Here is a 26,634-nt window from a genome sequence, read left to right as displayed (position 1 = left end):
TTTTTACAATGTTAGAATTTTTCTTCCTTTTTGATATTACAGATAATTTTGTGTAGATTGTTGACAAAAAATGACAAATCCATTTGAATCCCAGTTTGTAACACAACAAAATGTAGAAAAAGTCAAGGGGTGTGAATACTTTCTGAAGGCACTGTATATATAGAGAGAGAGAGTACATGAGGAGGAGTGGCTCCTGTTGCCAGGGGTGAACAGTATCAACACATTCCCGGCTGGCCACACACACATACTGTATACACACACTCACACACTCCCTCCTCTCTTCCACCCTATTCCCAGTAGGGTGTTCCAGCAGCAGCAAGCCAGGATTGCAGGAAGCAGGAGTAACACGGCTGAGTGGTTTACAGGCTACAGCCCTCCTCTCTCCAGACTCATCCTGCTACGCCGAGAGGAGAGACTAACGCTACTGCTGCTCTAACGCTACTGCTGCTCTTTCATAGTATTCTTTGCCTTTTCCTGATCGTTTTTTCCCTTTTTTTCTATAATTCCACGTAATTTTATGTCTGCTACTTGAAGAGCAAGACTTTAAGAAGTATTTTTTGATTGTATATATATATATATATTTTTTTTTTAATGGTAATGAAGGTAGCAGAACTGGGAGTCTTTTAAAGCACGTGGAGAAAGGCTTAAAGGCATATGCTTGAGCTATGGGGAAGTCCAACAGCAAACTAAAGCCTGAAATGGTGGAGGAGCTGACCAGGAAAACCTACTGTAAGTATAGCACTCTGTTTCTATATCTTTAGGTTAGACTCTTTTCATTTATCCCTTTCTTTTCTGCCAGTCTGTCTTGATATAGCAGACCGTTTTCCTTTTTTTTAACACTAATTTATTTTTAGACTTTCTCATTCCCTCTCCAACCGCCACTGTTCTGTGCTGTCTTTGATGGCCCAACCTTAAAAAAACATTAACATTTGATTGCTACAGAAGAGGATGCCTTGAAATGAATCTAGCATTTTACAATAGAGCCTTAGGTAAAATGACATGACTTACCCGTTGGTTGCGATCCTTGACTTTAAAACAGGCTATCAGCACACTGTTGTTGAGAGACAGCCAAGTGATCATCGGGTAAGGTGCTTTGTCCAAGTCTTGGATAGTGATTAATTGTATGCAAAAGCCAAATAAATAGAAAGAAAGACACATTTGTAATGGCGATCCTATGGTGGGAGACAATTATGCAACTTTCTTTGCGATGTAAACTTTTCAGCTACTCCTGCCATACTACACATTTGGACATTAAGATGTTAACGAGCAAATCTCAAATCCTAAAACTAAAGAGAGACTCATTAAATCATATATATTGAATATCTGAAAAGTATTTCAGTTTATTACACTGTTGTAAATTGGTCGTCCAGCCTTTGGAAGGTGATAGCCATTCGGTAATGTGTTTTGAAGACATGGACACAGCAACCATTGTAGTACATCTTCCTCTCAGATTGAATGGCTTTCCCTCAGGTGTGCTAATACACGTTAGAGACTCAGTAGTCACTCGAAATCCGCTTAGCGCTTGATGCAATACTTCTAATGAAGATTATGAAGCCATGCTTTAGAACAATGTCGACCAAATAATGTGCTGCACTAAATCAGAGTAGGATAAAATGTAATCAAGCAATAACTAAATAGCTGTATCTGTCCTTTTGAGAAACCTTTACAGGCAATAGATATGTCTACATGGTGAGAGCGGAATGCTTTCCCCTACAGTAGTGTGTGTGGTTTGTTTATCACTCACCACCATACTAACAGAGATAAACTCTGACCTTTAGCAGGGTCAAAGGTTGAACCAGACCTCGAGGAACACCCCCACGGAGTGAAGGTAAACTCTTGCGGATAACGATAAAAGCCGACTACCATGTCTGTTATGTCTCACTGTTTCTCTGGTCAAGAACACTCAATGAGATGGCTGAAATTATCAAAAGCTACCTTCTTTTGTATCTTCTGAAAAAACACAATATTTAAAGCTGCAATATGTAACGTTTTGGGTGACCTGACCAAATTCATTCAGAAATGTGTGTTATAGATCTGTCATTCTCATTGCAAGCAAGTCTAAGAAGCAGTATATCTGGCCTATGTGCGCTATTTCTATGCTTCCCATTATTAAAGAGCTGTTTAGATACAATCATTCTCTACAGCAACTCTTAACCTACGAGGTCCAGAGCCTGCTAGTTTTCTGTTCTACCTGATATTTTTTTTGTCTTTATTTAACTATGCAAGTCAGTTAACAATAAATTCTTATTTTCAATGACAGCCTAGGAACAGTGGGTTAACTTGTTCAGGGGCAGAACAACAGATTTTTTAACCTTGTCAGCTCGGGGATTCAATGCTAATCCAACGCTCTAACCACTAGGCTACCTGCCGCCCCAATTAATAGCACACACCTGGTGTCCCAGATCCAAATCAGTCCCTGATTAAAGGGGGAAAATGAAAAAATGCAGTGGAACCAGTTTCGAGGTCCAGAGATGAGTTCAATTTTCATTGTTGGATATAAAAAACGTTAAAATCACTAGGAAATCAGCATCAAGTGATTTTAATTTGGCAAATCTGTTCCCATGTATTTCCATGAATAATAGAAAGACACATGATCATAAACAAATGTAAGTAAGGTTTGAAATAATTATGTTTTATTCCAATATTATATCTGTTTGGGCTTCTTGCGCTTCATTTGCAGTCTACAAATTATTTGTAATTATGTTCCGGCCCCCCGACCATTTGCTCAAGAAAAAAAATTGCCCGCAGCTGAATCTAGTTGATGATCCCCGCTCTACACTGTACTTCCTTGTTTTGTCACATAAACTGAAATTAGGCAAATTATTCTAATTTTAGGAACCAGGAAATGACGGTGCGATTTCTGCATAGTGCATCTTTAAAGGTGCTGTATGCAACAATTTCACCTGACAATAGTAATACATTGGGCGGTAAGGATGTCACCATAATCGTTGTTGTTATGAAAAATGCTTTTTAAATCAAATATATTATTGTCATCATTAACTATTTGGAGTTGACATTTATTACCAGACAATTACTGATGTACAGTATATGTCCTGCTGGTAGTGTTAGATATTAAAGCTGAAATATGTCCCTTTTTGTGCACCCCAACCAAATTCACATAGAAATGTGTGTTATAGACCTGTCATTCTCATTGAAAGCAAGTCTAAGAAGCTTTTCTGGTTAAATAAAGGTGAAAAAATAAAAAATAAAAGTCTAAGAAGCGGTAGATCTGTTCTTTGTGCTCTATTTCTATCCTTCCCGTTATTTCATTTTTGCATTTACATTAAGTTTTTAACACCAGCTTCAAACAGCTGAAAATAAAATGACTTTGGTTATGGAAAAGATATATCACAGCAGCTTAGATGGTACAATGATTCTCTACATTGTGCGAACTATACACATTTTTGCAACCAGGAAATGGAGGAGCGATTTCCGCATAGTGCATATTTAAGCTTCTCTGCTCAGCCTTGATAATTTGTTAGCTAGTTAGAATATAGAAGAGATTTCACAGAAATATATCAGAATATTATGTTCCTGTGTTTGAATGTGTGTAATGGCAAGAGACATCTTTCATGGTGAGGTGTAGCATGTGAACTAGTGTGTGTGTGTATGTGTGGATGAAGACGCCCCCCATTGAGAAGGGAAGTGAGCATGTCAAACGGGCTAATTTCATGCTCTCACACGGGGTCTCGCGTTTCCTAATTATAGCAGTATGTGTGCCAACCTAAAGTGCTGTCGGGTAGAGGGTGCGGTTGAGACATCACTCTTTGGTTCTGAATGCAACTTCATCGCAGGGAGATCACTTCCATATAGTCTCATTGCCTCAGCAATCAGCATTCACCACAGTCAATGTTTCAGTTTTAATACAGGGTGATAGCGATATGACGAGAAGCACCTAAGATGGCTCTCATGTACTCTGGAGAGTGAATTTGTCATGGAAGTCTATTCAGTCCTGAGGAGGAAAGTGCTGGGCATGCAAAAAGGAATGACGAGAAAGCAGCTTTTGTTTACTACACATCTCTCACTGAGGTAATTTAGTCTAGGGTTTCCCAAACTCGGTCCTGGGGTTCCCCCCCCTGGGTGCACGTTTTGGTTTTTGTTCTAGCACTACACAGCTGATTCAAATCATCAAAGCTTGATGATGAGTTGGTTATTTGAGTCAGCTGCATAGTGAGTGCTGGGGCAGAAAACTAATGGTGCACCAAGAGAGAGTGCCCCAGGACCGAGTCTGGGAAACACTGATTTAGTCCACTAAGACATGACAAATCAATCAGATAAAATCAACATTTATTTGTCAAGTACACAGGATACAACAGGTGTAATCACAACAGGTGTACAGTGAAATGCTTACTTGCAAGCTCTTTCCCTACAATGCCGTACTAAATATCTAAGGTAAGAAGATAAGATACAAATAATCAAATCAGGTTTTATTGGTCAATGCAGTAATAATAAAAACACACAAGAAATAAAACCACACGAGAATATACTCTATATACAGGGTCAGTACCAAATCAATGTGCAGGGTTACTGGTGATAACCTAGGGGGCTGGCGTAAATGCGTTTTGAGTTATCTTATTTAGTTGGTTGACTTGTTGAAATCAGTCAAATGTATTTATAAAGCCCTTTTTTGCAGTCTTGCATGATCTTGCTGTTGTCAGATTATGCAAGCTTCTCCTGTTTTCTGCTCTGTTTCTTTTGACCCTGTAATTGTTTTTCCTTGAGAAATGGAAGGGTATAATTAGGTTCTCATTGGCATAGCTCTAAGAACCAGCCTCCGCTAAAGCCATTAACACGCCCACCCACACACACACACAGTACACACACTCTCCATACTGCACACACACAGTACACACACTCTCTCCATACTGCACACACACAGTACACACATTCTCTCCATACTGCACACACACAGTACACACACTCTCTCCATACTGCACACACACAGTACATACATTCTCTCCATACTGCACACACACAGTACACACACTCTCTCCATACTGCACACACACAGTCACACACATTGGCTCAAAGGATCATATTGCCTCAATCCATCTGCACAAGCAACAGTCAAACTCACTATACCATGCACACGTGCACACACTCATCCACAAAGCTTTCGATAGCTCTGCACTATGCAGGTTCTAGGTCTAGTCCTCCTTCCTGCTTCTAACTCCCCTTCTCCCCTTTCCATCTAGCTCTTCCTCTGTTCTTCCCTTTTTCTCTGTCTGCCTCTTTGTTGTTGCTTCCTCTCCCTACTCTCTTCCACTCTGTCCTCTTCTTCTTTTCAGCATGACTGCAGCTCGTCTTATTTCTTATTGCTCTGCCCTTCGCTTGGAGAGGCTCACTCCATATCTTTTCTCCTTTTAAACCCTCCCTCTTTCTTTGTTTCCCCCTACTGTCCTCTTCCCTTCCTCCTCCCCCTAATTTCCTCCTCCCAGTACTCTCCTCCTCCTACACTCTTAGGAAAAAAAGGAGCTATTTAGAACCTAAAAGGGTTCTTTGGCTGTTCCCATAGGAGAACCCTTTGAAGAACCCTTTTTGGTTGCAGGTAGAATATATATATATATTTGACCATAAACAGTGAGTATTGTTTAACAACAGCATAACATCCCACTGCTGCCACCAATTGCAGGCTAATAACTCAATATTCACTCACAGTCAGAATATTTCTTATTGTCTACTACAGCTCTACCCTTTGTTCCCCCTGGTATGCATATGTTCTCTGGTTTCCATGGAGATGAATTGCTTCCGAGAGCCCACAAGGCTTTTTTCCCCCGGACCCAAGGTAGTAGATTTTATTTAATGAAGTTGGATGTTTTTTTTCTTCCACCCGTACGACTGAGTAAAGGAAATTAGGGAGTATGGAGATCTGTTATTTTAAGGTAGACTTCGTATCTCTATGAAATCATGTCAGAAATCTTCACATTTGAACTGTAGTTCCACTGTTCTTGATCCACTATTAGCTCAAGTGCGGTCTCAATATCACTTGAGTTTTAAACACTCTGATGCTATGCAAACATCTGTCTCTTTCTGAAGAACAGAGGCAGCCCATTAAGTTGATTTCATCACTAAGCTGCTGTCACAATCGTTATAAGAAGTGGACCAAGATGCAGCGTGGTATGTTTCCATCCTTTATTTTGGAATAGAAAACTCAATAGGGGTGGGTCCGGGTGGGCATCTACCGTCGGGGGCAGCTCCGGTGCAGGGCGAAGTACCCACTCCGCTCGTGGACACGTCATCGGAGGAACCGGACCGTGGCTCGTTGCCGGAAGAACCGGACTGTGGATCGTCGCCAGAGGAACTGGACTATAGATTGTCGCCGGGGACTCCGGACCGTAGATTGTCGCCGGGGACTCCGGACCGTGGTTCTTCGCCGGGGACTCCAGACCGTAGATCGTCGCCGGGGACTCCAGACCGTAGATTGTCGCCGGGGACTCCGGACCGTGGTTCTTCGCCGGGGACTCCAGACCGTAGATTGTCGCCGGAGGCTCCGGACCGGGAACCCTCACAGGAGGCTCCTGCCTGAGAACCCCCGCTGGAGGCCCTGGACCGCAGATCGTCTCAGGAGGCTCCGACCCGCGGACCGTCTCAGGAGGTTCCGGACCGCGGATCGTCTCAGGAGGTTCCGGACCGCGGACCGCCTCAGGAGGTTCCGGACCGCGGACCGTCTCAGGAGGTTCCGGACTGCGGACCGTCTCAGGAAGTTCCGGACCATGGACCATCGTAGGAGGTTCCGGACCGTGGACCGTCTCAGGAGGTTCCGGACCGTGGACCGTCTCAGGAGGTTCCGGACCGTGGACCGTCTCAGGAGGTTCCGGACCGTGGACCGTCGTAGGAGGTTCCGGACCATGGACCGTCGTAGGAGGTTCCGGACCCGGAAGTGCTGGACTGTGGAGGCGCACTGAAGGCCTGATGTGTGGGACCGGTACAGGTGGCACCGGGCTGATGACACGCACCTCATGGCGAGTGTGGGGAGGAGGCACAGGACGTACTGGACTGTGGAGATGCACTTGAGGCCTGATGCGTGGGACCAGTATAGGTGGCACCGGGCTCATGACACGCACCTCATGGCGAGTGCGGGGAGGAGGCACAGGACGTACTGGACTGTGGAGGCGCACTGGAGACACAGTACGTATGGCCGGCGCAGGATATACTGGGCCGTGGAGGCGCACTGGAGGTCTGGAGCGTAGAGCTGGAACAACGCGTCCTGGCTGGATGCTCACTTTAGCCCGGCAAGTGCGGGGCGCTGGCACAGGACGCACCGGGCTGTGGATGCGCACTGAAGACACATTGTGTATCTCCGCAAAACTGGTCCCACGCTCCTCATGGCGACTGTCTTGCTCCAGACACCAAAACATCCACTCTACCTCATCACTCCCCTCAACTATCTCACAATACTCCTCGCTCAGTCTATCCCAATATTCCTCTTTGCTCTCAGACTAGCCCCTCGGCTCCGCCGACCAACCCGTGTGCCCCACCCCCCCCAAAAATTGGGGTGCTGCCTCTGGGGCTTCCGTCGTGGTCATGAACTTCAGAGTCGCCGTTGATCCTCCTGTGTCTGCTTCCATGGAAGGCTTTCGTCTCCTGCCATTATCTCCTCCCAAGTCCAGGATGTCTTCTCCTCCTGGCCACACTGTTTGGTCCGTTTGTGGCGGGATCTTCTGTCATGATTGTTATAAGAAGTGGACCAAGATGCAGCGTGGTATGTTTCCATCCTTTATTTTGGAATAGAAAACTTTAAAGAACAAAAGAACAAAACGAACAAACGAAACGTGACGCTAATATAATGCTCACAGGCAACTATACATAGACAAGATCCCACAAAGGACAATGGGAAAATGGCTACCTAAATATGATCCCCAATCAGAGACAACGATAAACAGCTGCCTCTGATTGGGAACCATACTAGGCCAACATAGAAATATAATTCACCTAGATAACCCACCCTTAAATCACACCCCAACCTAACCAACATAGAAAATAAAAGCTCTCTATGGTCAGGGCGTGACAGCTGCCTGTGCTGTCAACAGAATGGTGATGGAGGCCCGTGCAAGCCCATCCAAATAGTGGACTTGTGGTGCTGTTGCTTCTCCATTTGTCAGGAACTAATAGTTTGTCAGAAAATACCTATGTTTTAACAAATGCAGTTGACTCCTGAAAAATACAATTGGTGCACGCTGATATCTGGAGTAATAACAGAATAATAACAGAATATACACTTGTTGACAGTGCACATGGTGTTAACATTCATGATGTATTGATGTTCGTTCTTATAGGGGGGGAAACACAGCTATGGTAAACCAGGATGGTATAGAGATGTATGGATGGTATGTATGTATGGATGGTATAGAGATGTATGGAGTTATATTAGTTGCACCAGAAATCTAATCAGAATTTCTTCATTTTGAATTTGTGTTAAGAAATAGACTTTCTGTTGGCACTAAAATCACTCCATAGGGGGTTTCATTATTCATACATTCTCTACCTTTTATTTTGGCTTTTTATGTTTATATATTATCTTTAAATGATTAAGATGAGCAGGGTTACACATAGCATTTCACTCCCAGCAGATGTAAGTTATTTCAGCGACTGAATAACATATGAAGCAGCCATCAGTGAAAACCTCCTGTCGGTCTTGTGTGTTGTCTTTATGTCAATTGTTTTTCTTCTAACAATCTCCTTTTCTCTGTTTTCTGTCTGCAGTCACAGAAAAAGAGGTACAACAATGGTAAGTTCCTCTTATTGTCTCAGCTAACAACTAAGTCAACCCCGTATTGCAAATGCTCCATTATACTTGTGTACCGTCAGTCAACAACAATGCAATACATCTGTGAAAACCTCCGGTTCAACTGCAAAGCTGCAATGCACCCCTGGAGCAGGTTAGGGGTAAAGTGCCTTGCTCAAGGGCACAACAGCTGTAGGTGGTGAGTCAGCTGGCATTATAGTCGGCACCAGAACTCAGTGGCACTCTCTGTTTTGTTGATTTTGCATCAACCATATTTGTGGAACGCTAAAAACTTCAGCAAACTCCTACAGTGTTTATGTTACAGCAACCTTCCTGTTCAGCCCTCGTTACCATGGACACCCAATGCATCACCAGGCTTTCATAACCACATCTTGAAATAGAAGGCTCTTTGTAAGGCGTTACAGCTTTCAAAGTATTGTAGCTGATGCCTCGAGTTGAATTTGGACAGACACCGTCCTTCGAATGAAACGTTAAATTGAGGTGGTTGGTAAAGATCCTGTGACATCGCAAGACAATGGGTGTCCTTTCTACATTTCATACCTGGCCTGTCACAGTAATGTAGTAGCAATGCCCTATAACTATCCCCTGCCTGCGAAATCACTGCTTTCTCCTCCACTATAAAGTGTGGTGAGCGCTCGGGCACAAAATGGCTGCCGTGTTTCGAAAGAACACTGTGAAGCCTAGTGAAAAGGGCTTGATGAAAACAATCTATCATTGGCCATCCTCTGAGGAATGGTGGTGGGCTGGCCAGGCTCTGTGCCCAGACTCAGTGTGTTGGCTGAGGTGTCAGGCCACACACATATGTACGTGGGCCAGGTACCACAACAGAGCCCAGTGGCACAGCTCTCCTGCCTGAGACTTTGCTGGCACCGCCACTAGTTGTGGCAGCTGCAGACATAACCTCGCTAGACCAGCCTGGCCCTCAGCCTGTAGCCAGAGGTCCACACCCTGAGAAGCTGCTGCCTTGGTAGCCGTATACAACCCTGTTGTTATCTCCTCATAGTCATTATAACCTCTGGCTAGTCTCTGGGTTTATGAAGGTGGTGCCGTGTTCTGATGTTGCGGCCAGCTTCCGATTGGTTACCCGTTTTGCCGGTCGCCAAATTCATTACTATATTTAGGCAGAACTCACTGTTTAAAAAAAAATAAAACATGCACGATTGGCCGTAGGACAACTTAAATAAGTAAAAATATCAACGAGTATTGAGTGAAGTTTATAGAAACGGGCCATAAGAGCAGAATATAAGAGATGTGGTGTCGCAAAAGCAGCTAAACATTTATGTTTGACATAGCCAATCAAAACAAAGGACGTTTCTGTCACAACGCATCACTTCAGACCAGTGCTAGGTTATTTTGACCTCATAACCTTTCTGTGCCAAGTTCTGTGGCTCCCCCTCTTGTGGCTCCCCGTACACACCACAGATTTAGAGCTGTTGACACTGGGTCGAGTTCCCACTCTGATAAGAAACTTATCGAAAACCGCGGAGAGACATGTTACTGAACGACATGACATGTAGACTCAAAGAAGGAAGAGCAGTCAGAAGGAGAAGGAGAGAGAAAATGACCCCTCACATGCCCCATCCCCAGTCATGTCCCTGTCCCCAGTCATGTCCCTGTCCCCAGTCATGTCCCTGTCCCCAGTCATGCCCCCCCAGTCCCCCAGTCATGCCCCATCCCCAGTCATGTCCCTGTCCCCAGTCATGCCCCCCCAGTCAGTCATGTCATGCCCCATCCCCAGTCATGTCCCTGTCCCCAGTCATGCCCCTGTCCCCAGTCATGCCCCATCCCCAGTCATGTCCCTGTCCCCAGTCATGCCCCAGTCATGCCCCTGTCCCCAGTCATGTCCCTGTCCCCAGTCATGTCCCTATCCCCAGTCATGTCCCTGTCCCCAGTCATGTCCCTGTCCCCGTCCCCAGTCATTTCCCCTGTCCCCAGTCATGTGTCCCCAGTCATGCCCCAGTCCCCAGTCATGCCCCATCCCCAGTCATGTCCCTGTCCCCAGTCATGCCCCAGTCCCCAGTCATGTCCCTGTCCCCAGTCATGCCCCAGTCCCCAGTCATGTCCCTGTCCCCAGTCATGCCCCCCCAGTCATGCCCCGTCCCCAGTCATGTCCCTGTCCCCAGTCATGCCCCTGTCATGCCCCTGTCCCCAGTCATGTCCCTGTCCCCAGTCATGCCCCAATCCCAGTCATGCCCCAGTCAGTCCCAGTCATGCCCCCCCAGTCATGCCCCATCCCCAGTCATGACCCTGTCCCCAGTCATGCCCCAATCCCAGTCATGCCCCAGTCCCAGTCATGCCCCATCCCCAGTCATGTCCCTGTCCCCAGTCATGCCCCAGTCATGTCCCTGTCCCCAGTCATGTCCCTATCCCCAGTCATGTCCCTGTCCCCAGTCATGTCCCTGTCCCCAGTCCCCCTGTCCCCAGTCATTTCCCTGTCCCCAGTCATGCCCCAGTCCCCAGTCATGCCCCATCCCCAGTCATGTCCCTGTCCCCAGTCATGCCCCAGTCCCCAGTCATGTCCCTGTCCCCAGTCATGCCCCAGTCCCCAGTCATGTCCCTGTCCCCAGTCATGCCCCAGTCATGCCCCGTCCCCAGTCATGTCCCTGTCCCCAGTCATGCCCCTGTCATGCCCCCCCAGTCCCCAGTCATGCCCCAATCCCAGTCATGCCCCAGTCCCAGTCATGCCCCAGTCATGCCCCATCCCCAGTCATGACCCTGTCCCCAGTCATGCCCCAGTCATGCCCCGTCCCCAGTCATGCCCCAATCCCAGTCATGCCCCCCAGTCCCAGTCATGCCCCATCCCCAGTCATGTCCCTGTCCCCAGTCATGCCCCAGTCATGCCCCGTCCCCAGTCATGCCCCAATCCCAGTCATGCCCCAGTCCCAGTCATGCCCCAGTCCCAGTTATGCCCCAGTCCCCAGTCATGCCCCGTCCCCAGTCATGCCCCAATCCCAGTCATGCTCCAGTCCCAGTCATGCCCCCCCAGTCCCCAGTCATACCCCAGTCATGCCCCATCCCCAGTCATGCCCCCCCAGTCCCCAGTCATGCCCCAGTCCCAGTCCCATGCCCCCCCAGTCCCCAGTCATGCCCCAGTCCCAGTCATGCCCCAGTCCCAGTCATGCCCCAGTCCCCAGTCATGCCCCAGTCCCGCCCCTGTCCCCAGGCATGCCCCTGTACCCAGTACCATGCCCCTGTCCCCAGTACCCATTCATATCTTTGTGAGTTGGGCTAGACTTAAATGTGTTTGTCTCTGTCTATAGCTGCAAAAAGGCCTACGAGAGCTTCTATCTCAGCTCACAGATCATACTGTGAGAGGAAGCCATTGGAAAGAGACAACACACCCACACACAAACTTCTCTGCCCGCCACCAACCACAATACCCTGCCGATCCCTATTTTGCCTCGCTTGTCTTTGAAGTGATTTTGCATCACCCCGTGCTGTGAAGTCAGTGCTGGAAGAAGACTCTCACCCAAAGCGTTTACAGTGCTAGCTAGCTGACATGAATAGAGCCGAGCGAGAGATTACAAATCACAATGCCAGGGGATCGTTCTGTCTGCCGAGTAGGCAAACAACACATCAAACGGTAATAAAACAGGGGCTGTCGCTGTCATCCACTAGTGAGCCTACTGCTTACACCCTTGTGTGGGAGCAGTGTCAGTCCCTCATCTCTTCCTCGCTCAGATACAGTGTGGGAAAGTAAAAGACCTGAACAGTGTGGTTTTGGATGAAAGACTGGTCTTTCTCAAGGCTAGGAGTAGTTTTGTTTGAGTAGCAGTAAGGTAAGAGCGCCGGGAGTTTGATCAACGGCATTGGCACTTGGCTTAGAACCAGTGCAAAGGTGACATGAACATAGAGCTCTTTGGCCAAGCACACCAGTGATGGGTTTGGCGTTGAAGAATAGAAGCTTATGCAGAAAAGTAACTCATACCTACAGTTAAAATAGGGTGGTGGGTGGTCCTCCCGGGTGGCGCAGTGGTCTAAGGCACTGCATCGCAGTGCTAGCTGTGCCACCAGAGACCCTGGGTTCGAGCCCAGGCTCTGTCGCAGCCGGCCGCGACCGGGAGGTCCATGGGGCGACGCACAATTGGCCTAGCGTCGTCCTGGTTTGGCCGGTAGGGATATCATTGTCTCATCGTGCACTAGCAACTCCTGTGGCGGGCCGGGTGCAGTGCACTGCACTAACCAGGTCGCCAGGTGCAGGTGCACGGTGTTTCCTCCGACACATTGGTGCGGCTGGCTTCCGGGTTGGATGCGCGCTGTGTTAAGAAGCATTGCGGCTTGGTTGGGTTGTGTTTCGGAGGACGCATGGCTTTCGACCTTCGTCTCTCCCGAGCCTGTACGGGAGTTGTAGCGATGAGACTACTAACAATTGGATACCACGAAAAAGGGGGGTAAAACTAAAATATAAATATAAAAAAATATTTTATGTAATGGGGCTATTTTGCATCCGTTCTGGGGCACAATGGACTTTACCAAGGACATTTTAGCCCAAAACCTGGTTGCCTTTGCGAGGATGCTGAAACTACCAGCAAGATAATAACCCCAAGCACCAATCAAAATCCACAAAGAAATTGTTAATTGACCATAAAATCAGCATTTTGCAATGGCCATATCAGTCTCTGGACTTTAACCCCATTGAAAACCTGTGGTTTGAATTGAAGAGGACAGTCCATAAGAACAAACAAACGATGAAGGATCTGAAAATATTCTGGATGGAGGAATGGTCTAAGATCCCTCCCAATGTGATCCCTCCAATCTCATAAAACATTTTAGAAAAAGGCTCAGTATCATGCTAGAGCAGTGGTTCTCAATCCTGTGCTAGAGTATTGAAAAAAGGGGTGCGGGCCTACCGAGGGACGAAGCAGTCTAAGGCACTGCAACGCAGTGCTTGAGGCTTCACTACAGACCGGGGTTCGATCCCAGGCTGGGTCACAACCGGCCGTGGCCGGGAGTCCCATAGGGGGGCGCACAATTGGCCCAGCGTTGTCTGGGTTAGGGGAGGGTTTGGCTTTACTTGCTCTAGCGACTCCTTGTGGCGGGCCGGGGGCCTGCAGGCTGACTTGTTGTCAGTTGAACAGTGTTTCCTCCGACACATTGGTGCAGCTGGCTTCCAGGTTAAGTGGGCGGGTGTTAAGAAGGGCAGTTTGGCCGGTCATGTTTTGGAGAACGCATGACTTGACCTCTGCCTCTCCCGAGCCCGTTGGGGAGTTGCAGCAATGAGGTAAGATCGTAATTGGGGAGAAAAAGGGTGTAAAAAAATAAATAACAATAAAAGGGGTGCTAATCATTTTGACCCCTATCTTTTTGAGAATTGTTTTTATACTTGTTAAACAAAATCTCTTTCTCTGAGCAATTGTATTAGTATAAAATAATATAATTTCCCAACTTTTTAAGCATATAATATAGCTTAGTATTTGTAATTATTATTATATACATTATTTCTTTAATCATTTTCTTTTAGATGCTATTTCTTCATAGTGAATGTCAGAAAAATTCAAAATATCAAATATGTTTGGGATATTTGATTTGTTTATTATGCCTCCTTTCATGCAGACAACACTCTTATCATTGTGCTACTTGATAGCAGGACGTTCTTTATCCAATCTTTCTAGCAGGCCTCAGGGATCCTTACTTTAGGAATGAGTTTCATCAGTCACACTGAATGCAGTAATTGTTCCATTCATCGATTCACCGCTCACCACCTCTCTCTTTTCTCTCCACCCCTCTTCTTCCTTTCCTCATTCCTCCCTCCATCCACCCCCAGGTACAAGGGTTTTATTAAGGACTGTCCTAGTGGTCAGTTGGATTCAGCTGGCTTCCAGAAGATCTACAAGCAATTCTTCCCCTTCGGTGACCCCACCAAGTTCGCCAGCTTCGTTTTCAATGTGTTTGACGAGAACAAGGTAACAGGCTGCCTGCGGAACGCATTTATGTTCACTTTATTTTCTTAGAAACTAGGACAACAGTAAACCAATTAACAACCTTACTGGCTTAGTGTATGAAAGGACATCACTTAACATCCCTTATAAAATGCTTGGATTGGGTTCCATTGCATAACTGAAATGTTTATGTCATGGCTAATGTACTGGTCCTCTGTAGCGCAGTTGGTTGAGCATGCCGATTGCACTATGGGTTTGATTCCTGGGACCACCCAAAGTAAATGCTGTATGCACGCAAGACTAAGTCTCTTTGGATAAAAGCGTTTGCTAAATGGCTTCATTTTTTTTGCTTGCTTTAAGTGTCCTCTCAGTCTGCAGTCATTTCCATTGAGAAGCCAGACTTTAGTTCTTTCCTAGAGATTGTGAGATTAGATTGAATGGTTGGTCTCTCTCACTCTTCTGTGGAGAAAATAGCCTGTTTCTGTGTCTGGTCGATTATTTTCTACTGTCTGGCTGTGACTGTTTCTTTGGTTATGCGTCTATCACTTTCATGATCTTCTCTCTATATCCTTCTTCCCTCTTTCAAACATGCTTTACCATAGTCGGGGGGCTATATCGGTCCACTAAAACAGGACTATTAAAGACCCAGTATACTACTTTTTGAACAATTTCATTGTGTTTTATTTGGAGGGGGGTGCACCCTGAGCTCCCCTACTTCTTCCCTCCACGATCTCTCTCCTTCCCTCCACTTTTCTTGTACTAACTCTTTATCTCCCTCTTTCCTTCTGTTTCTCTGCAGGATGGACGTATTGAGTTTGCCGAGTTCATCCAGGCCCTGTCGGTCACCTCCAGAGGGACCCTGGACGAGAAGCTCAGATGTAAGCCTGGAGAAAATATCCTAGGGCCTAAACTTTAGCTCAGCAGGCTAGCACAGTCTTGAGGCGCGCAGTCGACCCAGGTTCAAACCCAGTCAGCCACAGCATTAAAAATAACACACCAATTCACACTCTTTCTCTCTCCCTATCCCATTCTCTCACTGCTTTGCATTACCATTTCCTCACACTGACCTTTGACCCAGTCATGTTGGCTCCTGCATCAACAAGGTGATCTCTAATCTTCCCAGACGCCTGTATGTGGTCACAGCTGTCGTTGTAGATGAACGGCAGGGATAACAGGAATAAACGCTATGTATGCAGTGTCGAGATATACTGACACACACCCTGTTTCACACATGCTGATACTGTCACACACACCCACACCCCTGCACGCCTCAGGTCAATAGCAGGAGTTGATCAACTGCTGACAGTTGTTGATGCAGTAATTGGCTAACAGGTAAAGAGGTATTAGAATGCATTTCAATCGTAGTGAAATTAGGTGTCACCTTACTGTATATATTAGCTGTCCTAAGGAATATATAACAAGTTTCCTCTGGGCCTCCCGAGTGGCGCAGTGGTCTAAGACACTGCATCGCTGTGCCACTAGATTCTGGGTTTGAGTCCAGGCTCTGTCGCAGCCAGCCGCGACCAGGAGACCCATGGGGTGGCGCACAATTGGCCCAGTGTCGTCCGGGTTAGGGGAGGGTTTGGCCGGCAGGGATGTCCTCGTCCCATCGCGCACTAGTGACTCCTGTGGTGGGCCGTGTGCAGTACACGGTCGCCAGGTGCAATGTGTTTCCTCTGACACATTGGTGCTTCCGGGTTAAGTGGAAATTGTGTCAAGAGGCAGTGCGGCTTGGCTGGGTTGTGTTTTGGGGGATGCACGGCTCTCGACCTTTGCCGAGTCTGTACGGGAGTTGCAGCGATCAAACAAGACTGTAACTACCAATTGGATACCACGAAATTGGGGAGAAAAACGGGGTTAAAAAAAAAGTTTCCTCCATGTGCTGTTTATGGCTTTTGCAGGGGCCTTCAAACTTTACGACCTGGATAACGACGGTTACATAACTCGGGACGAGATGCTGAATATTGTGGACGCCATTTACCAGATGGTGGTAAGTTCTTCCTCGGTTGTCTCAACATCAAATATTCAGCTTTGATCTATTCTCGTAATTTAGTTGATGGGTACGGAGCATCATAATCAGTATTTCAACATTTCAATGGGAACATCTGGTTGTTGTTCTTAAGTGAGCCATTTTGAGACAGTTTAGATGATACCTTGTCCCGTGTAGTGTTTAGCATTTAAAGAAATATTCCGTAATTTCATGCAGGTAACAGGCATTTATGTGTGTGTGTGTTTGTTTGTTTGCGCGCAGCCGCGCGTACAGGGGACCACGGTGGGTACAACGTCAACATAATTTACCAGGGACCTCTTTTTGTTTATTTGCAGCTATGGGCAGCGCTCCGGGCTTATGGTGCACCATGGGGAACAGAGCTAACTACGAATCCTGTAACAAAAAACTATGCTTGATCAACTGCTCATTGGATTCAGTTCGATCTCACTTTGTCAATTATGCACCTTTTAAAGGCAATGTTCCCGGATTTGCGGAGACTTTATTCAGGTAAATGCTGCATACCTCGGCTCAATTGGAAATTAGGACTACCTTTAAAATGTCAAGCGTGCTATAACACAGCTCTTCCTCTGATCGGATTGAATCCCAGCCTTAGTCTATAAATTATATACATACTTTCTGACAGCTGCAAATAAACCTCTATCCCTTAACACACAATGGTGTAGGGCTCTATCCTTACTAGACTGCCATCAACCGCTGCTCGGTCTGTTCCAACATCTCATTATCATCAAGAAATCACAATCATCAGATGACCGATTTTTATTTCATACATCGACTATACACCACACCACGTCAAATATTTCCTGTACCAAATTGTTTGCTCTTTCCCCCATGGTTCCCAAGGCACTTTTTTGCATATGGTTTCATGAATGTCCAGAGGTCTCCTCATTTTCAAATCAGGTTTTGATGTCTTTATCCACCATTGTTGCAAAAGAATATTCCCTTTTCACCAACACCACTACTGTCAATCACGGTTCTTCCGTGGCTCTTACTGTTTGTGAAAAGCGAATATGTCTTGCCAGAATTACAGCAGCGCAAAAAATGATTGCTTTACGTTGGCAGGAACTTTACTCTCTGCCATTATGTCAATGTGTGCTTTCATTTATGAACATTGCAAACTGGATCTTTCTGTGTCCTGCATGCATGGTGCTAAAGAGGCAAATGTAGAGTTATTAACTTCTGTTGTTAAAAAAATAGAATTGTTATGACCTGCGATTTGTGATATTTTCTGTAAACGAGGGCCTGTGAGTGTGTGTGTGGGTGGGGGGTTGCCTGTTGTCTGTGTTACCATGCATATGTTAAATCAAATAAAATGTAACATTTGGTCACAAAAAGGGGAACACGGTGGAATTGCCTGAGGAAGAAAACACACCAGAGAAAAGAGTGGACCGAATCTTTGCCATGATGGACAAGGTAGAGTAAACCAATCACACACACCTGTCTAATGCATGTGAAAGATAGGCCAGTGGCTCCAATGTATCTTCCTAGCCTCCTCAGTAGGATACATGTGCCCTGTGCGGCTGGCACTGCTCACATAGAAGGCCTGTTTTCAGTCAGAAAACTCTGATGCCCCCCTCAAGGAGACACTAGCTAGCCCAAGCCCCGAGGCTTTTTGTCAGAGAGACTCCTTATCAAACCCAATGGAGAGTTAGATACTCTCTCAAGAGGCATTCGGAACTGGGCCAGACCAACGCTGACTGATTGGGTTGTATAAGGGTGCATTAAATAGGCTGTTATACACTATGCTGAGACTGACGAAGAGTGCCCTCTACTGGTTTAAATATTGAACAGCAGTCCAGCCATTATCCATGTGGTAATATGTAATAAAAGTATTATTCAAATGTGAGGATTTGTCGTTTTTCAGAACGCAGACGGATTGTTGACCCTGAAGGAATTCCAGGAGGGCTCCAAAGCAGACCCGTCCATCGTCCAGGCTCTATCGCTGTACGACGGGCTGGTTTAGCAGTGAGTACACTCCCCACAGTGAGTACACTCCCCACAGTGAGTACACTCCCCACAGTGAGTACACTCCCCACAGTGAGTACACTCCCCACAGTGAGTACACTCCCCACAGTGAGTACACTCCCCACAGTGAGTACACTCCCCACAGTGAGTACACTCCCCACAGTGAGTACACTCCCCACAGTGAGTACACTCCCCACAGTGAGTACACTCCCCACAGTGAGTACACTCCCCACAGTGAGTACACTCCCCACAGTGAGTACACTCCCCACAGTGAGTACACTCCCCACAGTGAGTACACTCCCCACAGTGAGTACACTCCCCACAGTGAGTACACTCCCCACAGTGAGTACACTCCCCACAGTGAGTACACTCCCCACAGTGAGTACACTCCCCACAGTGAGTACCGCATCCTCTCAAATGATGATTTACATGAACATTTGACAGTTTCTCCTCCTATACATGTATCTCTTTTCTTCCCACGACAGTTGTCCGTGATGGCCTGTTAACGTGGTGTTACCCTGCTAAGTGAGTGATGGAGTCTGCTACCTGTCTCGTCCTCTGACTCCTGCTCAGCCTTTTAGTGAAGCTGACAATGGTGGGCCGCTGCTGTCAATCATTCATCATCATCATGGTTTCCAGGATTAGAGTCAATTCAACAACCACAAACTCGTTTGCCTTCGCAGAAGCTAGTGCCGTCGATGTGCTTACAAGACATTTCTCTGAGAGACAGAAGGAAGTTAGGTACTTTTCTGTGGGAGGAAGAAGGGCCAGGGTTCATTAGGCACCAAACAGGAAAAGTAGACAAACAGGGTGGGACTACCTGGACTTTGTCCAATAAGAAATTTTCATTTTGTTGCGAAACATCTTTTTAAAAATTCCGTTGCAAAGCCTAATGAACATTGAACAACATGGGACTGAACACAGGCTACTAGTCTACGGACCATGGATCTAAGCAGTTACCATCTTTATATATTTATGTTCTGTGATACAGAGCATCAGTTTAATATGCTGCAGCCAACGACAAGAAACTGCTAATGACACGCTGACTGTCTTTTAGAACGCTTGGGAAAGTCAACCTTATTTATTTAATTGGATTTAAATAACAGCAGCTCATGTTCGACATCAGCATGAATTAATATTGATTCTGTGTTCCTGCCGCACAAAGCTTTAATTGTTGAAGTACGTTTTTGATTTCAACACCAACTAAAAACTGCGAAGCGAACAGGGCCCAATTACAGATGCTGTATGAGTTTGAGCCAACTATTACATAGAGATGCATAGAAATTAAATGCTGAGCAGTTGCTTGTCTATGAGCAGTCCGAGAGGCTTACACTACCGAATTGCGGACACTATAATCAGTGTATTCTCTCAAATTCCCATCATAACTGAACCGTTGTGCGGTCATGCGACATACAATATACATTTATGAGATGGAAAAGGGTGGAACGACACGGATTGTGGATCATTTGAAACTTGATTGAAATCTTTAACGCTGGGTCAACAAGTACGATGCAAAATAAGTGTTCAAATAGATGTCTTTGCAAATGACTTGAAATGCATGTTAGACGCATTATGTTTGTGTGTAAATACTAAGGTGACTATATGCACTGTCGCCATAATCGTCAGGTTGGTTATTTTAAGTCAGTACCCTGATATGTAAAACATCCTCGGTGGTAGAAAAGCATTTTGTGACCCTTTTTACTTATCACTCCATTGAACCAGACAATGTACCGACAATGAACATTTCACAACAAAGGAAATCCCTCCCTCTATAATGGGTGTTGTTCATCACTATATGGTAATGACTGGGGCACAATTTGCTTGTCATTCCATCGCTACTGCTTCAGTGAAATAGATTTTCCTTTGATTTGTTTTATACTGTGCACAAACTGTTCTCTCACAAATATCAATTGAATAGGTGTTTTTAAGAGTTTGAGAGAAGTTGCAACTGCTGTAGTCGAGGGAATGGTGAGAGAAGTGTTTAAATTAGCTGTATAAAAAGTCATCTTACCTGTACATAGATAAACCTGTTGGCAAATTGAAGGTCTTTTGATTGGCCTTGTATGTTGATATCCGCAAATTGCAGATTTCATTCAGTATTTTTCACCATGATGCATCTGGAGTGACCCAATGTACAGTATGTGGCATGCTGTGTGATTAGAAACAAGCTGCAAGTCATGTAGGCTCAATCAGTATGAATTTTAGTTTATCGCTGTTGACAAATTTTTCAATTAAATTCAGTATCATATGATTAGACAGGGTTTGTCAAATTGCCTTGGTATCAAACCAATTCTCACAGCATTTAAGGACACTATACTGTAAATAATATAAACTGTTAACCTCACAGTATACATAAAAGTGCTCATTGTTGACAAGAATATGAACAGACTATTGTTAATATTGAAAGTGAAAACATTGACTGACCATCCCAAATCCAAATGGCATACAAATGTAAATGTCAGTTGGTCTCCTTACTCAGTACATGACAGAGGTAGTTGTTTTTGTCTTCAGTGCTTTTGAAATAAAAGAGCTGCTTTCCTTCATTTGCCCCATGCTTTTGTATGCACACTAGCTGATTCAGTTTCCACTAGCATTGCTGTAAAAATGCGACCCAGAAGATTTTGGACGTTGCTAAATAACCAGCAAACTTTAAAAATAAAAACTGTTCAAAACCCTGGGTGTCAGAAATAAGCTACAACTTCAACAATGTGAACACAAAATCCATATTTTCAAAGTGACCACCCAAACCTCGAAAAGGAATTCTGTGAGACACTAAGAAAATAAATGAACAGTATGGACACATATTTTTCTTTTGGTAGGTTACATTAGCTGTACACGGCGTAGCCTATTGAACAGAAAAATGGTCTGAAAAACTCAGCACATCTGCTACTATGGAATAATTATTAGTATGTTTCAGTGGGAAAAGTTCAACCAATCGGACTAATGCAATATGGAGAATACCCACAATGCCCCAATTGGCCTGGATGTCAAACTAACTCAGATCAAAAAATATATTTTTTATTTTATTTAACTAGGCAAATCAGTTAAGAACCAATTTTTATTTACAATGGCGGCCTAGGAACAGTGGGTTAACTGCCTTGTTCGGTTCCTGGCCCAACGCACTAACCTACCTGCCGCCCCAAAGAGCGAAACTGCGCCAGCATTTTTGTACTCCACCACAATTTTTTTTTAAAGCTATAGAAATGCATTTATTTATGTCTACATTTGTTTTTGCCAAGTATACACGATTACATGTTTTAAAGTTTTGTTTTTTTGTCGTGGGGAAACTAACATTAGTACTTCCCAAAAATGATATTTTAAGGAACATTTTAATTTTTATGTTTTTTTTTCCACATTTTATAATAAGAAATAAATTAAGGCTTCTAATGGAATATACCAGATTTCTATATACCATTAGAAGCCTTAATTTATTTTTTATTTTAAAATGTGAAAAAAAAAACATTAAAATGTAAAAAATTAAAATGTTCCTTAAAATATATTTTTTTGGAAGTACTAATGTTAGTTTCCCCACGACAAAAAAACAAAACTTTAATACATGTAATCGTGTATACTTGGCAAAAGCAAATGTAGACATAAATAAATGCATTTCTATAGCTTTAAAAAAAATTGTGGTGGAGTACAAAAATGCTGGCGCAGTGGCTTCAAAACAGCGCCACCACCAGTCATCTCAAATCAAATACAATTGTATTGGTCACATGGCTAGCAGATGTTATTGCGAGTGTAGCGAAATACTTGTCTAGGGTTTGTATACAGTGCCTTCGGAAAATATTTAGCCCTGTTGACTTTTTCTACATTTTGTAACGTTACAGGCTTATTCTAAAAATGATTAAATAAATACACATTCTCAATCTACACGCAATACCCCATAATGACAAAGCAAACAGGTTGACATTTTTGCATTTAAAAACAGAACAAAAATAAAGTTATTTACATAACTATTCAGACCCTTTGCTATGAGACTCCAAATTGAGCTCAGGTGCATCCTGTTTCCATTGATCCTCCTTGAGATGTTTCGACAACTTGGAGTCCACCTGTGGTAAATTCAATTAATTGGACAGGATTTGGAAAGGCACACACCTGTCTATATCAGGTCCCACAGTTGACAGCGCATGTCAGAGCAAAAATCAAGCCATGAGGTCGAAGGAATTGTCCGTCGGGCTCTGAGACAGGAATGTGTCGAGGCACAGATCTGGGGAAGCATTGAAGGTCCCCCAAAACACATTGGCCTCCATCATTCCTAAATGGAAGAAGTTAGGAACCACCAAGACTCTTCCTAGAGCTGGCCGCCCGCCCAAACTGAGCAATTGGCGGGAGAAGGGCCTTGGTCATGGAGGTAACCAAGAACCCGATGGTAACTGACAGAACTCCAGAGTTCTTCTGTGGAGATGGGAGAACCTTGCAGAAGGACAACCATCTCTGCAGCACTCCACCAATCAGGCCTTTATAGTAGAGTGGCCAGACGAAGCCACTCCTCAGTAAAAGGCACATGACAGCCCGCTTGGAGTTTGCCAAAAGGAATCTAAAGACTCTCAGACCATGAGAAACAAGATTCTCTGGCCTGATTAAACTAAGATTGAACTCGTTGGCCTGAATGCCAAGCATCACATCTGGAGGAAACCTGGCACCATCCCTATAGTGAAGCATGGTGGTGGCAGCATCATGCTGTGGGGATGTTTTTCAGTGGCAGGGCAGCGACACTCCCCATCCAACCTGACAGAGCTGGAGAGGATCTGCAGAGAAGAATGGGAGAAACTCCCCAAATATAGGTGAACCAAGCTTGTAGCGCCATACCCAAGAAGACTCTGCTGTAATCGCTGCCAAAAATGTTTCAACAAAGTACTGAGTAAAGGGTCTGAATCCTTATGTTAATGTGACATTTCTGCTTATTTTTAATACATTTGCAAAAATTTCTAAAAACCTGTTTGCTTTGCCATTATGGAGTTTTGTGTATAGACTGATATTCACATTATTTAGAATACGTTTTAGAATAAGGCTGTAACAAAAATGTGAAAAAAGTCAAGGGGTCTGAACTTTTCAGATGCACTGTATATAAGATATAAAAAGTACAAGCAATTCAATGCAGACCAGTCTACACGTTTTAACGTTTGAATGTCGTTTCTAGCTTAAACGGTCTAAGAGGAGTTGAATGCTAAATAATAATAATAATAAGTACTTAGAAGATTTAAGTGGGGGTCTTGTTTTACAAGCCCACAATAATAATAATATGAGTATGTAAGAAATCTAGAGTTGTGCATTGCTTTGCATCCACACCTTATTGGTATTTTGATTCACATGATTCAATTCACCACGATTGACCCAAATCACTATTAATACTATGGGCAAAGTTCATTTTCGGTTTCATAAAAAATAACTGTTTAAATGAATTGCCAGAATAAGTTAAACTTTATGGCCTTATTCGTGCGTGTCGGTGGAAAGTTTTTTGGGGGACATGATGAAAACATGAATACACACTAATAATAGCGTAACAGTTAACTACAGTGTACAAGATACAGTATGTTTTGAATTGGCTACCAAGTTATTACATGCTGACCTCATCGCTCGCGTCAAATAAATGTACACATACATGTTATTCAATCATTGCACCTACAGTGCTCGCGCACGTCTGCATAGCCAGGCGCTAAAATATAACTTTATTCTATTTGTGATGCTTAACACACTGCAAGTCCCGCCTCTCCCATCTCTTCATTGGTTTTTAGGAGCATATACCCACGTGGGTGATTGAAAGATGAACTGAGGTCCAGACTCCAGTCCAGTTGGTAGTGGTAATGCAGCTTAAAGTTGGTTGCCAACCACCATATAAATTCCAAAGACGAAGAAGCCTGAAGTAGGAGAGATTACTAGAAACTAACTCGGTTTACCATTTTATCTGTGGATTAATTTTCAGATTAGAGGACCTTGTACATTTCTGGTAAAATAACAACTCAATGTTTATATCCCAGGACAAATTAGCTAGGAACATCAAGCTAGCTAGCTAAATGGCCATAAATGTTTGCATATCGATCTGTCCCCAAATTAATACAATTAGTTCAGAGTTCATTTTGATATTTCAACCTGCGTGTCCTGATCGCATCGGGTGCGGGGGGACAAAATCAATCTGCGCGTGCGGTTTAGTCTGTTCTATCATATTTTCTAGGCTAAATGACATGCTACTGCAATGTCCGACTGTCTCTCTCTCCTTGAGCAACGGCTCACTCATCTCGCACACATGCAAGTGATGCGCACAAACAGATACAGTATGTTGATTTTTATTTGGTTGATCAAATATTTTTTAATAAATTACATTAATTCCCCCAGGTCTTCTGAGCAAAAAAAGTTGTGTGGAATTTTCAGTGTTAACATAAGACTAAAAACACCAGGAAATCAGCTCAAAGGGATTTTAATTTAAGAAATCTGTCCAAGTATTCTCACACATAACAGAGACACGTGATTGTATACAAATGTAAGCAAGGTTTGAAATGATTATGTTTTAGTCAAACATATCTGATGGTCTTCTTGTGGTCAATTTTCAGTCTACAAATGATTTGTAATTATGTTCTGGCCCCCCCGACCATCCGCTCCAGAACAAAATTGTTCCGTGGCTGAATCTAGTTGATGATCCCTGACATACCGTGTACACTATATATACAAAGGTATGTGGAAACCCCTTCAAATTAGTGGATTCGGCTATTTCAGCCACACCTGTTGCTGACAGGTGTAAAAAAATCGAGCACATAGCCATGCAATCTCCATAGACAAACACTGGCAGTAGAATGGCCTTACTGAAGAGCTCAGTGACTTTCAACGTGGCACCGTCATATGATGCCACCTTTCCAACAAGTCAATTCATCAAATTTCTCCCCAGCTAGAGCTGCCCCGATTAACTATAAGTGCTGTTATTGTGAATTGGATACGTCTAGGAGCAACAACGGCTCAGCCGCAAAGTGGTAGGCCACACAAGCTCACAGAACGGGACCGCTGAGTGCTGAAGCGCATAGTGTAAAATTGTGTCTGTCCTCGGTTGAAACACCCACTACCGAGTTCCAAACTGCCTTTGGAAGCAACGTCAGCACAATAACTTTGTCAGGAGCTTCATGAAATGGGTTTCCATGGCCGAGCAGCCACACACAAGCTTAAGATCACCATGCGCAATGCCAAGCGTAGGCTGGAGTGGTTTAAAGCTTGCCGCCATTGGACTCTGGAATAGTGTAAACGCGTTTTCTGGAGTGATGAATCACGCTTTACCATCTGGCAGTCCAAAGGACGAAATCTGGGTATGGCGGATGACAGGAGAACGCTACATGCCCGAATGCATAGTGCCAACTGTAAAGTTTGGTGCAGGAGGAATAATGGTTTGGGCCCCTTAGTTCCAGTGAAGGGAAATCTTAACGCTACAGCATACAATGACATTCTAGACGATTCTGTTTGGGGAAGGCCCTTTCCTGTTTCAGAATGACAATGCCCCCATGCACAAAGTGAGGTCCATACAAAAATGGTTTGTGTGGAAGAACTTGACTGGCCTGCACAAAGCCCTGACCTCAACCCGATCAAACACTTTTGGGATGAATGGGAACGCCGACTGCGAGCCAGGCCTAATCGCCCAACATCAGTGCCCGGCCTCACTAATGTTCGTGGCTGAATGGAAGCAAGTCCCTGCAGCAATGTTTCAAGTTCTAGTGGAAAGCCTTCCCAGACGAGTGGAGGCTGTTATAGTAGCAAAGGGGGGACCAACTCCATATTAAGTGAGAAGTGGTAGATCTGTTCTAAAGTATGTGTGCTATTTCTATGCTTCCGGTTCTTAAGTTTAGTTTTTGCGTCTTTTACTTTAGGTTTTGTACACCAGCTTCAAACAACTGAAAATACAATTTCACAGCGCTTTAGATGGTACACAATGACTGCTTGTTTTGTCATAAACTGAAATTTGGCAAACTATTCGAATTTTATCAAACAGGAAATGCCGGAGCAATTTCTGCATATTGAACCATTTATATAATAAATTAACAACACTGACACAAAAA

General features: G+C 44.6%; 1 protein-coding gene across 6 annotated transcripts; it reads left to right on the top strand.

Moving 5' to 3' along the window:
* Positions 1-206: 206 nt before the first annotated feature.
* ncs1a (neuronal calcium sensor 1a) lies at positions 207-21,141 on the top strand. 6 transcript variants are annotated; one of them, XM_042302624.1, is made up of 9 exons: positions 213-729; positions 8,704-8,728; positions 14,511-14,649; positions 15,425-15,503; positions 16,527-16,615; positions 16,877-16,897; positions 17,969-18,046; positions 18,498-18,634; positions 19,084-21,141. In XM_042302624.1, exons 1-8 carry the CDS (start codon positions 666-668, stop codon positions 18,594-18,596), a joined length of 594 nt encoding a protein of 197 aa, XP_042158558.1. In that variant the 5' UTR covers positions 213-665; the 3' UTR covers positions 18,597-18,634; positions 19,084-21,141. The 6 variants fall into 6 exon arrangements, with proteins under 6 accessions (XP_024237400.1, XP_042158558.1, XP_024237396.1 ...); XM_024381628.2 differs by having other exon boundaries at positions 215-729; positions 18,498-18,598; XM_024381627.2 differs by having other exon boundaries at positions 215-729; positions 18,498-18,616.
* Positions 21,142-26,634: the final 5,493 nt, after the last annotated feature.

This window comes from Oncorhynchus tshawytscha, linkage group LG20, assembly GCF_018296145.1.
Source record: "Oncorhynchus tshawytscha isolate Ot180627B linkage group LG20, Otsh_v2.0, whole genome shotgun sequence".
Taxonomy (NCBI): domain Eukaryota; kingdom Metazoa; phylum Chordata; class Actinopteri; order Salmoniformes; family Salmonidae; genus Oncorhynchus; species Oncorhynchus tshawytscha.
This window is presented reverse-complemented; position numbering and strand designations above follow the sequence as displayed.

Bases quoted from the DNA above. Each gene is read 5' to 3' on its own strand.
- ncs1a (XM_042302624.1), top strand. From the start codon at position 666: ATGGGGAAGTCCAACAGCAAACTAAAGCCTGAAATGGTGGAGGAGCTG. The intron at 8,729-14,510 runs GTAAGTTCCTCT...ATCCACCCCCAG, and splicing joins GAAAAAGAGGTACAACAATG to GTACAAGGGTTTTATTAAGG. The intron at 14,650-15,424 runs GTAACAGGCTGC...GTTTCTCTGCAG, and splicing joins ATGTGTTTGACGAGAACAAG to GATGGACGTATTGAGTTTGC.